The sequence below is a fragment of the Pan troglodytes genome, chromosome 16, assembly GCF_028858775.2.
Source record: "Pan troglodytes isolate AG18354 chromosome 16, NHGRI_mPanTro3-v2.0_pri, whole genome shotgun sequence".
NCBI classification, from domain to species: domain Eukaryota; kingdom Metazoa; phylum Chordata; class Mammalia; order Primates; family Hominidae; genus Pan; species Pan troglodytes.
Genome location: NC_072414.2, coordinates 45702542 through 45718249, shown reverse-complemented (window position 1 = coordinate 45718249; position 15708 = coordinate 45702542). Strand labels below are relative to the sequence as shown.

At 36.3% G+C, this 15708-nt stretch overlaps 1 protein-coding gene across 6 annotated transcripts in view; it reads left to right on the top strand.

Moving 5' to 3' along the window:
- WDR72 (WD repeat domain 72) overlaps positions 1 to 15708 on the top strand; it is a 247699-nt gene that overhangs the window by 33274 nt on the left and 198717 nt on the right. For 4 of the 6 annotated variants that reach the window (XM_003314678.5, XM_009429164.5, XM_009429161.5 and 1 more), the window contains exons 3-6: positions 6674 to 6780; positions 12904 to 12982; positions 14225 to 14399; positions 15082 to 15158. In XM_003314678.5, coding sequence (XP_003314726.2) covers positions 6674 to 6780; positions 12904 to 12982; positions 14225 to 14399; positions 15082 to 15158 — 438 coding nt within the window. Of the gene's footprint in view, positions 1 to 6673; positions 6781 to 8716; positions 8826 to 12903; positions 12983 to 14224; positions 14400 to 15081; positions 15159 to 15708 lie in introns of all 6 variants that reach the window. The other 2 variants (XM_063794161.1, XM_063794162.1) reach the window with 1 other exon arrangement.

The window sequence follows — 15708 nt, the reverse complement described above, 5'->3', positions numbered from 1 at the left end:
TCTGGAAAGGACAGGATGGGTCCAGCATGGAATCCCACAGGCTGAGGGGTTTATAAGTTTTGTTTTGTTTTTTTTTTTCACTAGATAGAGCTAATAGCACATAATGATTAAAAGCAATGGTGATTTTAAGGGCTTTAGAGGATATTTTATGTGAGAAGATGACATAATACTATTCAATTGTATTTGGGTTTTAGAAGATCACTTGCTAGCAATGTGAAGGGCATATTGGAGAAAGGGGGAGCTGACATCAGGGACAGGGACTATGGCTAGCAGACTTCTACTGTAATTTACTCAAGAAAGGTTTTGAGGATAAACCAAATGAATGGCAGTGAGGATGAAGAGGAGATGAAAACTGAAAAGACATTAAGAAGAGAGAATGGACAGAACTGAGAAACTGATTGGATGTAGGGTAAGGGAGCAGGAACAGCCAAGGATCTTTCCCAGATTTGGGGTTTGGGAGCTGGGTGGGACTGGTAGAATGATGGTATTATTCATTTGCATAAGGAATAAAGGTGATTAGAGAATAGGAATAGGGAAGGAAAAAAGGTGGTGTAAGTTCTGCACGTCTCAGAGTGCCCAAGTATTCAATAGGGGTTTGAAGATGTGCCTCAGTCTTTCCTTGACCATGTGCAGTGGGATGGCAGGGCATAGGGGAGCTAGAGAATAAGTGTCTCCCTGTCTTGGGCTTCTCACTGCATGCCTAGATTATACATGCTGCCTTTGAGTTCAAAGTCTGACTCCCATAGCCCTCTAGTTTCCCCAGAATTTTGTGAAGTCTACCAGTGAGGAGCTTCTCCAAATCCTGTGGCAGCAAATTCTTTACTTGGGTTTTCTGGCATTGATTGCTTGTTTTCTTAAAAGCATAGAGAAAGGTGTGGTGAATATTCTGTCAGATAGATTCCCTTAGTATTGCTATGTTCTGCTCTTCCGCCTGTCTAATACTCAGAAGGAAACACAATAAAATGAAGAAGAGCAATGTGTGGAGACAAAGAATGGAGATCTTAGTCAAGTGCCAGCCCTGATATTTACCAACTCTGTGATACTGGGCAAATGACTTATGTTCTTTGAGCTTCAATTTCCTCACCTGTGAAATGGGGATTTAAACACTACTCTGTGATTGTGTTTTTGTCTGGAATATGGTAGATGTTCATTGATGTGGTTTGGCTCTGTCCCCATCCATGTTTCATCTTGAATTGTATCTCCCACAATTCCCACATGTTTTGGAAAAAACCCAAGGGTACATAATTGAATCATAAGCCTGGTCTTTCCCATGCTATTCTCGTGAAAGTGAGTTAGTCTCACAAGATCTGATCGTTTTAAAAAGGAGAGTTTCCTTGCCCAATATCTCTCTTTGCCTGCTGCCATCCAGGTAAGATGTGACTTGCTCCTCCTTGCCTTCCACCATGATTGGGAGGCCTCCCCAGCCATGTGGAACTGTAAGTCCATTAAACTTCTTTATTTTATAAATTGCCCAGTCTCAGTTATGTCTTTATCAGCGGTGTGAAAACAGACTAATACATTCATCAAGTTGTGTGTTCTTTTCAGTCTCCCATTGTGCTGTTGGAAGTACCTGGAGGTGATGGTGGTGGTCAGGAGGAAACAATGCTTCATAAAAGTAGAGCTAATGGACAACAGGAAAGGTCTTGCAGATTTCATCATGACAATGACTAAGTGTGATTGTAGAATTTTTGAATTTTGTTATTCTTCACAGCAGTTCTACAATATGGTAAATGAGGAAATTTTAGTGAACTGTCACAGCTTATTCAACTATATGTGGGGATTTAGTAGTAGAATGAGGACTTCATATGAAAGACCATGATGTTCTGTTCTGATATTTTGTCCATGGTAGATTTTCTCTGGAGGAGGGAATATCCTTGATGTTCCCTCATTGATTGCTTAATTTGGCTTTTAATAGACTGGAAAGGGATTAAATGCACAGGGATATGCACCCCTGAGTGTGATGACAGGGAAAGATAGTATGTTGTTCTCTGAGATGGAACCTTCTGTACTTCTCAGGAAAAAGGTAGAGCGAACTTGAATTGTGCAGGACAAAACACTTCTTGTAGCACTAAAAAGTTAGTCTGACAACAGCTCTTTTAAGAAGGAAATATTTCTGATTATGATAGAAATGATACAAAGGCAGAGAACAATTATGTCATGAAATAATTTATCCTCATTAATATGGCTGAGTTACCATCTACATATGTTCGTATAGTTCGGAAAAAACATAATAGATATTAATTCATTTGGAAAATAGATTTTTATTACCCACAAGACATTTGCTAGCCATTCAAATTCAATTTTTGGTCTTTTTTTTTTTTTTTTTTTTTTTTTTTAAGACAGAGTCTCACTCTGTCACCCAGGCTGGAGTGCAGTGATGAGATCCACTACACCCAGCTAATTTTTGTATTTTTAATAGACATGGGGTTTCACTATGTTGGCTAGGCTGGTCTCGAATATCTGACCTCAAGTGATCCACCCGCCTCAGCCTCCCAAAGTGCTGGGATTACAGGCATGAGCCACCGACCGCGCCGGGGCAATGTTTGGTTTATTATTGACAACTCTTTCTCCATCTGAGGAGATCTTACATGTTTTCTGTTTTGTAATTTAATTTTCATCATCTTGTTTTACAAAATAATGAGGAATTTACTTCTTTCACACATGAGATAGTAGGGGAATTAGCCCTTAGTGTCATATTTTTAAAATTGTCATGTAGGAGGAAAGCACTGGGTGTTTGTTTTTTCTTGAGATGGGATCTCACTCTGTCACCCAGGCTGTAGTGCAGTGGCATGAGCTCAGCTTGCTGCAGCTTTGTCTGTTAGAGCTCAAGCGATTCTTCCACCCTAGCCTCCTGAGTAGCTGGGATCACAGATGTGCGCCACCATGCCCAGCTAATTTTTAAAAATTATTTGTAGAGATGAGGTCTCACTACGTTGCCCAGGCTGGTCTTGAATTTCTGGATTCAAGTGATCCTCTTGCCTCTGCCTGCCAAAGTGCTGGGATTATAAACATGAACCACCATGCTTGGCCAGCATCGATATTTTAAAGAATCATTTAGTTAAAATTTTGTTTTTAATGTAGGAAGGTTAATTTTAGTATTTCTGAGGCAGGAAGATAAATAAGATATTTTTAAAAAGTATTTCAATAGACTATTTTTGAAAGCAGTTTTAGGTTTAAAGCAAAACTGACTGGAAGGTACAGGGAGTTTCAGAAATACCTGATCAGCCCCGCCCCGCTCCCAACACACATGTACACACAGTCTCCCTCACCATTAACATCCCACACTAGAGCAGTGTGTATATATATATATATATATATATATATATACACATACATATATATACACACATACATATATATACACACATACATATATATACACACACACACACATATATATATATTACAACCAATTAACTTACATATCATCAAGCATTGGTTCACTCTTGGTATTGTACGTTTTATGGGATTTGACAAATGTATAATGACACGTATCTTTTTTTTTTTCTTGAGATGAACTCTCATTCTGTCACCCAGGCTGTAGTGCAGTGGTGCAATCTTGGCTCACTGCAACCTCCACCTCCCAGATTCAAGCAAATCTACTGCCTCAGCCTCCCAAGTAGCTGGGATTAAGGCACATACTACCACTCCTGGCTAATTTTTATATTTTTAATAGATATGAGGTTCGTCCTGTTAGCCAGGTTGGTGTATCCATTATTATAGCATCATACCGAATAGTTTCACTGCCCTAAAAATTCTCTGTGCCCCATCTATTTATCTCCTGCTCCCCACAAACCCCTGACAACCACTAATGTTTTTATTGTCTGCTAAGTTTTGCCTTTTCCACAATGTCGTATAGTTGGAATCATAAAACCTTTACAGATTGGCTTCTTTCATATGGTAATACACATCAATGGTTTTTCCGTGTGTTTTCATGGCTTGATAGCTGATTTCTTTTTAGCGCTGATTAATATTTCATTGTATATATGTACCATAATTTATCTGTTCACCACTTGAAGGATATCTTGGTTGCTATCACATTTTGGCAATTATGGATAAAGCTACTGTAAACATTTGTGTACATATTTTTGTGTGGACACAGCTTTTCAACTTATTTGGGTTAAATATCAATGAGCATGATTGCTGTGTTGTATGGTAAGAATATGTTTAGTTTTATATGAAACTACTGAACTCTTTTCCAAAGTGGCTGTCCTATTTTGCATTCTCACTAGCAGTGAGTGGGAATTCCTGTTGCTCCACATCCCGGCCAGCATTTGATGTTGCCAATGTTCTGGATTTTGGCCATTTTAATAGGTGTGCTGTGGTTTCTCATTGTTTTTTAATTTGCACTTCTCTTATGACATACGATATGGAGCACCTTTTTATATGTTCACTTGCCATCTGTATGTTTTCTTTGGTGAGGTGTCTGCTCAGATCTTTTGACTATATTTTAATTAGGTTTTTAACTTTCTTATTGTTGAATTTTAAGAGTTCTTTGTGTATTTTGGATAATAGTCCTTTATCAGGTATGACTTTTGAAAATATTTCTCTCAATCTGTGGCTTGTTTTCTTATTTTCTTGATCTTTTCTTATTTTTTATATAAATAAGAAAGATGTTTTAATTTTAGAAATTTTAGGTAATATAGATAATTTAGAAGTGTAACTTGATGCCTAAAATTTCCTCCATGGTAACTGGTCTGATATTTAGTCTATGACTAATGGAATTTTAGTCGTTTTTATATTAACTTTATTCAGCTGTAATTAACTAGTAAAATTATATAGGTTTAAGGTGTACAGAGTGATGATTTGATATATGAATACATTGTGAAATGATTACCACAAATGATATGTTTTGGCTCTGTGTCCCCACGCATATCTCATGTTGAATTGTAATCCCCACGTGTTGTGGGAGGGACCCCGTGGGAGGTGATTGGATCATGGGGGTGATTTTCTCATGCTGTTCTTGTGATAGTGAGTGAGTTCTCGTGAGATCCTATGGTTTAAAAGTTTGTGGCACATCCCCGGTCACTCTCTGTCTCCTGCTCTGCCATGATTAGATGTGCTTCCTTCTCCTTCACCTTCCACCGTGATTGTAAGTTTCCTGAGGCCTCCCAGTCATGCTTCCTGTTAAGCCTGTGGAACTGTGAGTCAGTTAAACCTCTTTTCTTCATGAATTACTTGGTCTCAGGTAGTTCTTTATAGCAGTGTGAGAATGGACTAATACAACAATCAAATTAATTAACACATCTATCACCTCACATAATCATTTTGTGTGTGTGTGGCAAGAACTCTTAAGACCTACTCTCTCAGGAAATTTGAAGTATACCATATAGTAGTAACTATAGTCACCATGTGTACATTAGATCCCAAAACTTATGTGTAATTCAGTGTTTGTACCCTTTGAGCAACATTACTTCATTCTTCCCTCACCCCCAGCCATTGGCAACCACTAATTCTGTTTCTATGAGTTTGGCCTTTTAGGTTCTGCATAGAAGTGAGATCATATAGTATTTGTCTTTCTGTGTCTGGATTATTTTATTTAGCATAATATCCTCTATGTCCATCCATGTTGTCACAAATGGCAGGATTTCTTTCTTTTTTATTTATTTGGCTGTATACTATTCCATTGTGTATACAGTCGGCCCTTCATGTCCATGGCTTCTGCATCCATGGATTCAACCAACTGTGGATTGAAAACTTGGAAAAAGAAAAGAGGATTACATCTGTACTAAACATGTACTGACTTTTTCCCTTGTCATTATTCCCTAAAAAATATAGTATAAAAGCAATTTACATAGCATTTATATTGTATTAGGTATTATAAGTAATCTAGAGCTGATTTAAAGGATATGAAAGATGTTCATAGGCTATATGCCAATACTTTTATATTGCAGACTTGAGCATCCTGGCATTTAGGTACTTAAGTGATGGGGCATGGGGTGTGGGGCAGCAGTGTCCTGGAACCAGTCCCCCATGGATAATGAGGGAAGACTGTATGTGACACATTTTATTTATCTCTGCATCCGTTAATGGACACTTAGATTGTTTCCATATTTTGGCTGCTGTGAATAATGCTACAATGAACATGGGGGTACAGATACCTCTCTGAGATACTGGTTTCATTCCCTTTGGGTATATACCTAGAAGTGGGAATCCTGAGCCATGTGTAAGTTCTATTTTTATTTTTATTGAGGAACCTCTATACTGTTTTTAAAAATAGCTGTACCAATTTACATTCCTATCACCATATAGGGTGTTATGGTGGTTTCAAAAAGGGTAATATTTTCTCTTGTATTATTTTGTGAAGTTAGTTTGAATTCTGAACTCTGAACATTAATGTACTACTATTATTGAGGGGACATTTTGTTCAGAGGAAGCATCAACACGAACTTATTTGTATTCACAACCTAGCTGTTGTAAGACAGGCTGGCAGTCATGGAGGTTTCATGATGGACACCAAACCAAAACAAACAAAACCTGTCTACAGCACAATTCCTCTACCTAGAAGTTTATTAGTCTGTGGATGTTGATACTACATATATCAGTTTTCTTGAAACTTGTATACAACAGAAACAACAGAATTTCCTAATCAGAGTTATGAATACTATATTGTGGTGTTTTTATTCTTCAAACAGTTTACAATTATTTAAAAGCTCACTCTCATTATTTTCAGATTTCAGCGAAAGAACTCCTATTTGGTCATTCAGCTTCAGTAACATGTTTGGCAAGAGCAAGGGACTTCTCTAAACAGCCCTACATTGTTAGTGCTGCTGAAAATGGGTAGGTATGGTATGTAAACTTTGTCCCCTTCGCCATTTCCTTCCCTTTTTAAAAACTACAATGGAATACAATTTTAGGGCTGAAGGAAACCTTTGTGATCAACATGTGCCTCTCACATATAGGAACATTTAGATATAGAAAGTTTGAATAACTTGTGTGATGATCCCAAGGAATGTAATCAGTATTATGAACCCTCACTCAATACTCTTGTTGCTGGATTGGGACCAAGTTAAGCATCTCAACATGTGTATCAGAACTTGTAGCACTCTTACTGGGTGAGGTTCAGTGACCAATGCCTAGTATTGTAGAATCAGCAATGAAAAAGTCTAGGTGTTTGTCTTTTCTCATGTAGTAACACACTTTGAGCTCTTAAGCAAACCCATCCAAGCTTTCATAGTTTTACAAAACAATTTAATAGTTACAGTCTTCATGTTGTACCCTTGTCTGATGCTACTATAAAACTAACAGGCCAGGCACGGTGGCTCATGCCTGTAATCCCAGCACTTTCGGAGGCTGAGTCAGGCGGATCACCTGAGGTCAGGAGTTTGAGACCAGCCTGGCCGACGTGACGAAACCCTGACTCTATTAAAAATAGAAAAATTGGCCTGGGCTTGGTGATGCATGCCTGTAATCCCAGCTACTCGGGAGGCTGAGGAGGGAGAATTACTTGAACCCAGGAGGCAGAGGTTGCAGTGAGCTAAGATGGCGCCACTGCACTCCAGCCTGGGCGACAGTCTCAAAATAAATAAATAAATAAATAAATAAAAATAAAAAATAAAAATAAATAAATAAATAAATCTCACAGAGGAGAGGACTCAATTATCAGTAGAATGGTGGCAGAGAGATGGAAAAGGAACATAGCCAGTGATTTGGGTGCAGTTTCATGGGAGCAAAGCTTGCCCTCATGAAATAGGACTTACCTGTAGGAAAAAGCGCCACTGATGGAAGAAATACTATGAACTAAGCTCCTGATGAGTTATTTGCCAAAATATACTCAGGAATGTCATATCAATTCAATATGCATTTATGAATAAGGGATTGGGTTTCTAGTTGAAACAAGATAAGCCTCTCTTTTGTTTTTAATACAAAGAGAAATTATACGCTTCTGAATTCTGAAAACCAAAAGAATAGTGAGGAATCAAGGTCCAGCTTGTATAAACAGAATAGTTTAATATGCTGGCTAGTTGAACAGGTATCAAAGAGACACCTATTTCCATAGCTTATAGTAAATCATTAATTGTAATATTTAGAGGGATTGAACTTTTACATTCCTTTTTTAACCTTTGCTTGTAGCTTTCATTCACCAGGGCTGCCACAAAGTCTGCTACACATGCTGAGATATTTATTCCCAATCTAGAGAATTTTGGGGATGGTGAATTTTTTTCTGGGGCTACATGAAAAAATTGAGAAATACATAATAGCTAACTGAGAAAAAGGTCTGAAAAGTTACTGAGTTTCAGCTTCAGATCTTTGCCCATAGTGATCTAACTCCAAAAGAGAAACTAGGGGTTAATGGATATATTTTTGATGAAAGATGAATTCTGCTGTATGAGCCCTGTAAATATTGTTAAAGAGCCTGGGAGTCTAGTTCCAGTCTACCTAGCTGTCCTCCTTCACCAAGTTGATTTGAATTTTCTAGAACTTTGTGCTTTTGAGGTTTCTAAAACTTATGCTGTATCTATAAGATACTTTTTAGGTAGTACCTATGCTTCAGCTACTGTGTTCTTAGCAAGTCTTAACTTTATTCACTGGAAATTATTACTCCTACTAGGCTTGCCCCATTATTTTCCAAACAACAATGCATATTTAGATTTGAGAAGTCCCAGATATTGGCTATGGACTTAGCATTTTTGCCTTTATGGTGACCAGAGGGGACCCAGAGTTGCTTTATGGCTCAGTGTTTAATATTTTTCTCAAATTATTATTTTATTTGTAGGCATGCATCCTCAGATTCAGCAATCACAGAAAATTCTAGGATAATGAAAATAAACCATTGGAGACCTGATGTTAAAACAACAGAATGCCAAAGAAAAAGAGAAGATCCTGTAGGTAGACAGTGAGAAAAAGCAGTTTATTTACCAAGGAGTGTTAATTAAGCAGAGAGCTGACTTCCCAACTATAATGACAGCAGTGAAATCCCTTCAAAAAGTGGACAGAAAATATCTGTCAGCTTGGAATTGTATATCCAACAAAAACACTTTTGAAAAATTGCGGCAAAATAATAAACCTTCAGACAAACAAAAACTAAAGGTGCTCACTGTACCAACAGACTCTCGATAAGTATAATAACACATTTCTAAATGATATTCTTTAGTAAGAAGAACAATGATTTCAGAAGGAAGATTTGAGATGGAAGAAGGAATATTGAACAAAACCCAGCAAAGCTGCAGAAACTTTATAAGACATAATGATATTTATATACACTCATTCACACATATGCGATTCTGGTCAACAATAGCATATAATAATGTAGTAATAAGATCCCACACATTCTGGTGTTCTAGAGGTGGGTAAAGATGTTGATTGACTTTAGACCTTAAGCTATATTTATATGTTTACATTTCAAGTATTGTTTAGTAGCTACAGAAACAATAGACAAAAGAAATAAAAAATAAAGAGTATGTAACTTTTAATTAAAAAAATGTTTAATTCAAAGAAAACAATTTTTTTAAAAAAATGGGACAAATAGCACAAAATAAATTAGTAGAATAAATCTGAATAAAATAGTCATTCCAATTATGCATTATCATATGTATACTAATCAAAATAAGGTTGGTATGACTATATTATTTTTATATATGTATAGTTAATAAAATTTTAAGGCAAAAAGCCTTGGCCCCAATAGAAAGGTTTATAACTTATTAATAAAAGTTTAGTTACTGGCAAGAGATGAGCCCAGAGAAGTAGGGCACCAGGACTTGGAAGCCGCTAGGTGAGTGCTTCTCAATCCTGAGCATGCACCAGAATCACCTGCAGAGTTTGTTTAATTAGAGATTTCTGGGCCCCACTACCGAAAATACAGATGTAGTAGGTCTGGGCTAGGGTCTAGTAACTTGCATTTCCAAAGCATTCCTAGACTATGCGGGTACTGCTGGCCCAGAGCCCATATTTGAAGTAGCAAGTACCCACATTTGGGAGAGTGAGAGAAAATGTTGGGTCAAGAGTTACGGGAAATTTATTAGTAACGATATCATTCATTGAGATAATGAACCAAAGAGAGAAGATGCTATGCTTCATTTTGAACATGAAAGTGTGTGATCTCCTGAAAGTCACACAGGTGGAGATGTCTAAAAGCTAGTTGCCTATAGAAATATAGAGCTGAAGTAAACCGCTCTGGGCTTCCAATAGCATAATAACAGTACCTGAAGCCAGGGGAGTAGATAACTTACCCAGGAAGAGAGTGAAATATAAGGATGTAAGAAAGTATAAGACAAATATCTAGGGAAAACCAGCACTTAAGAAGCAGACAGAGGAAGAAGAGGAGGCTGAGAATGCCAAAGAAAAAATGAAAGTATAATAAAAGACAAGGGAAAAGAGTTTGAAAAATGTAATAGACTTCCAATGCAAGATGGCAAAGCAAGCATTCATGTTTATCTCCTCTCCTTCCAGACACTTCATTAAAGTTTGAACAAAACTATAGTGTTATAAGCACACAAATATGAAAACTAAGAATGAGGTCAAGAGAAAATAATATATTTCCAAAAGATAGAAAGTGTATGGAAGAATGGTGGCTGATGTATTTATCCATGGAATAAATTTTTATTGAGGTGCTGAGGTGGGGATGTAAAGTTGAATAAGACCAAAAAATTCCCCTTTTCAAGGAATTTGTAGTGAGAATATAACAATTTTCTAATGTTATATGTCGTAGACACTTTCATCTGCTGTTTTCTTTTCATTGAAATAAAAATTTAAGAATTTTTAAGCTTTTAAAAATTCTTAAGATTTTTAAAATTTTTAAAAATCTTAAGGTTTTTAAAATTTTTAAAAATTCTTAAGATTTTTAAAATTCTTAAAATTTATTAAGGTTTTAAAAATTCTTAAATTTAATTTTTTTATAACAGAATGTGATTTTAGCTATGTACAAACTTAGGTGACAGCTTCAGAAAATGAAAAGATTATGTTTTTTACTAGTTCAATTTCATGTCTGATTTTTACCTATGTAACTTATATGGTTCCAGGTAAGATGTCAGTGTTCCATTTCATACACCACAAATTTGCTTTCTTTTATTAAACAAAATTGATAGGCAAAGAGCAAATTTTTGCTTTGTGATATATTTTCATTTTATTTTCAGATTTAATATAGAAAATAAAATGATAAGCAAACAAATAGGGAAAGCAATGGGATCCAAGATGGTTTAAATACATTAATATTTTTAAAGGAACTTTTACTGGTGTCCAGGTTCCAATCCTGGAAAATGTGAATTAATTGGCCTGATTTGATATCTGCATGGTCAGCCATCAGTATTTTTTAAAAGTTCTCAAATAAGTCTAATGTATAGCTAGAATTTAGAGCTACTGGTTTAGAAATGGGCTAGAAACAAGTCAACTGACCAGGTGCTTTTCAAAACCACACATGCCAGGATCCCAACCACACATGCCAGGAGTCATGGAATTAGAATCTCTGGAGATAATATTTGGAATAGTATCAGGTGGTTGTTGATGCATAGCTAGAGTCAAAAACCTTGTTAATAAGCTCAAATCCCTTAAGGAGCTAAAATTTTATAATGTTGACTGCGTAAGGTTCAATTACTTTACCTTTGCAATATATTTCTTTATTTTATAGATGCATTATTAGTTTGTTTCCCTTTGAGATATATTATTTCAATATCTACCTTCCTCCCAATCTTATTTTTTAGTACATACACACAGACACACACACAGAGATTTTTTCCTCCTATTTTATAGAATTATATGTCTTTTCAGGTTACCTTAAATCTTTTTGGAATGAGGCTGGATATAAACAGAGGGAAAATACTATGAATATTTTGTGTCTATTTCTAGAATATCATTTCTCAACCTCAGTACTAATGGCATTTAGGAACAGATAATTCTTTGTTGTGGGGTACTGTTCTATGCATTGTAGGATATATGGCAGCATCCCTTGCCTCTCCCCACTAGATGCCACTAGTGTGTTCCTAGTTCCAACAACCAAAAATATCTCCAAATATTACCAAGTGTCCTTAGAATGTAGGGGGAATAAGGGGTAGCAAAATTGCCCCATTTTAAGAACTACTCATGTAGAAGATTGAGTTCCCATGTTTGGTTAGAAAAACAAAAAAGCCTGCAAATCACCAAATGCATACAGTTGTTGACATTATTAGTCTATATATTTTGTTTCTTAGTATAATGGCAGTATCTCCTTTAAGGCCTATAAAACTTTTGTTTTTCTTGCATGGAAAATTTTGCTTATGTGTTAAAACTCTCAAGACTGAAGAATATTACCAAACAATTCTGAAACAGCCATTCTGATTTTTGTGAAGTCATATAAACTACCCTATGCTGGGTGTACTTTGTAACTGTATTTTAAAACTATGTCTTTGTAATACATAAACAAAGTAAGAGTTTTCAAAATAATAATATTTTTCTAAATATTAAGTGGCAAGGATGATTTTAGGATTTCAAATCAGGGGAAGCAGAGATAAACTGTTATCAATGATAGACCAAATGTAGCCTCTTGGTGGCACTGTTTGTTTTTACAAAAATGATACATTGGCCTCAGAAGATGCAGTGCTTGATGCATTGTGATTTTCAGAATATGTACTTTAAGTTCAGTGAAATAAAGCATTTTCAAGAGGATACAGTTTCCACTGAAAGATTGTTGTACTGTCACTAACAGGCTGTGATAGCTGTATCCCCACAATTTGTTGTAGGCCGGGTTGTCTCTAAAGTAAGGTTTGCAGGCTGGCAGCAGGGTGTAATTACCCAAACAAAACGATACAGATACAGTATGTCATCCCTGCTAATGACCACAACATTTTCTTGCCCAGTAATCTGTAACAAAAAGCCACATAAATGATCAGGCTGCACTTAAGTGCAGCACTAAAGAAAAACTTGGTGGCACAAAAATTATTCCAGCCAATTGAGTGGAAATGACAGAGAATAATACAAAGTTATCTCTGCTAGGGAGATGTGTGTTTGGAATGTCACCAATGGACAGTGCGTGGAGAAGGCTACACTTCCTTACAGGCACACTGCAATCTGTGTAAGTACGCTCACTTCCTTCAGGGCATTTCTAGATTCTGCAACTTGTTTAGGGCATTTGCAAATACACTTCTAAAGAAACATCTTTGGAGAATATTCTTTGCTTGAATTTTTATTTTGTCATGAGGGTCAAATATCACCAGTAATTGTCTGCTGTTTTGGCATTTTGCTTTCCCAAAAAGTATTATTCAAGCAGATTTTCCCCCTGATTCTTTCATTTTTGTATCTTTCTAACAGATTTGAAAGACAATTTCCATATATTGCCTTGGTGCTACAAAACATACACATACTTGTACATGTGTAAAAATTCAGTTTTAATGATGTGCTGTCCTATAAAGCACACACAGTTTTTTTCTCCCTCATTTCCAATTTTAAACCCTATGTTTTGGTGGATAGGTTCTTAATTTCTCTGTATATAACTTTTATAATCACTTCCCAATCTTTAAAGCAAATTTTGGCTTTTAGTAGATGGTTTCCAAGCATATGTAGTGTGGTTGCATGATTCCAATGGTGCTGACCGTGTTTTAAAATATTTTACACTCTTAGTGTTGATGATGTGCATTGTAACATTCATGAACTCTCTTCTATTTTTTTTTTGGAAATAAAACCCTGCACAGAGAGAGCTGGTTAAAAGTAGAATGCATTACTTGATCTTTAATAAAAGATTTCCAAAACTTATTTGGCATAATAATCCTCAAATGCCCTTCAAACACTTTATTTCTTTTTAACATACAGCATTGTTGCTATGGCAAGGAACCTGGGTTTTGTTGTTGCTATTAATTTTTTCTCTTTAGGAGACAGGGTCTTGCTCTGTCACCCAGGCTGAAGTGCAGTGGTGCTAACGGCAACCTCAAATTCCTGGCCTCAAGTGGTCTTCCCACCATAGCCTCCTCTCAAAGCACTGGGATTATAGGCATGAACCACTGTGCCTGGCCCTGTTGTTGCTGTTTAGTTCCAAGTTGCACTCCAGAAATAATATAATTGTGAGCTTTCCATGATTTAGAATAAAATTACTTCTTCCAAGGGATCTCTCTTTCCCTAGAAAAATCATGAGATGCAAATGAGACTAAAGTGCCAATAGGAGTTTGGAATAACTGAACTAAGAGAAATTTTAGTTGCTATTCAGTTCAATACCTTAATTGATCATATGCTAAAACTAAAGTCTAGAGAAATCTTCACTGTAGCCAAATTATGTTAATTTCTAGTGATAATTAAATGTTTGCTTTGCTTTCCATATACGTAGTATTACCACTGCTCATTCCGGATGACAGGAGAAGGCTGGCTTCTTTGTTGTGGAGAATATCAAGATGTCCTTATAATTGACGCCAAAACTTTGGCTGTTGTTCACAGTTTTAGATCATCTCAGTTTCCTGACTGGATCAACTGCATGTGCATTGTTCACTCCATGAGAATTCAAGGTAATAGTTGGATATTATCTGACAGTAGAGAGATTGCATATAAAAATATCTACTTTTGAATTATTTGTCAAATTATTGGGCAGAAATTCAGAAAGAATGCTTCTTTATGTTTACCTATTAATGAGGATATGTCTGTAATACACCTGATCAAGAAAAACTAAGAACACCCATGCCAGTGGTTCAAAACATTGGAAAGTCAGCAAAAGGTTAAGATGAGGGGGAAAGAGGAGAATCTGTGTTTTTATAACCAAGTTCTGCTTGTTACATTTTAAGAGTGACAAGCAGGTTTTGTTGTGGATTAGCAGGACTCCTGGAATTTTGCCCTGCTGTATCTTCTAGATGTAGTATTGATAATTCTGTTTCTGTAATGAGTGACTGCAAAGGGAAGTGGAAGTTGGCGCCTCACTTACTTCCGAAATAGGAAGGCTTCATTTTATGATGATCTGCAATGTGGTTCTGCTTCTAGTGGTGCTCTTCTTATACCTAGGAATCACTTTGAAATTTTAAAACAGATTTGGAGCACGATGTAAAATGTTTATTTTTTCTAGTTAAAAAGTAACTCCAAAGCTGAAAATTTTCTATCTACACAGCCCTGCATAATTCTTAAATGACTGTGAAATGATTTTTGCCTACCCAATTATATCCATGGTAAGCTTATATGTGACTTTTATTATTTTCACAGAAGATTCTCTCTTGGTGGTATCAGTAGCTGGTGAGCTCAAAGTATGGGATCTTTCCTCATCTATCAACAGCATTCAGGTTGGCTTGGGAACCCTACTCTCTTTTCCTTACAATTTCAAGCATATTCATTAAAATGTATAAATTTTAAGGCTATTACATGTTTATTGTCAAAAGTTCAAATAACATAGGAGTGTGTAAATTCTACTTCCATATATTTCCCCCATCCATCTTCCCAGGGGTGAGCCTTGGTACACTTGGCTTGTATCCTTCCAATCTTTTCTCCATGTATATGCAAATGTTTTCATTTACACACACACACACACACACACAGAGAAAGATTACATTTTTAATCTTTTAAAAAATAGAACATCTCTGTGTTCGTTACAGAGGAAATCCCCCTTTTTTCTGAGTATATGTGAACAGTGGCAAGCAAATGACCCTAAAAACTTGAGGGGCATGTCCCTGGGAAGTCCAGTATATTCACCTATTCACTGGCATCAGGCTACAAGTTGAGATGATGGACAAAAGAACAGCCATACTATGTGTGTTGATGACAAAATTATTTAGGCTTCCCCAAGGAGTTCTGAGGTCTTTTCAGGAATTTATTGGTTGAGGAAGCCTAGGAATT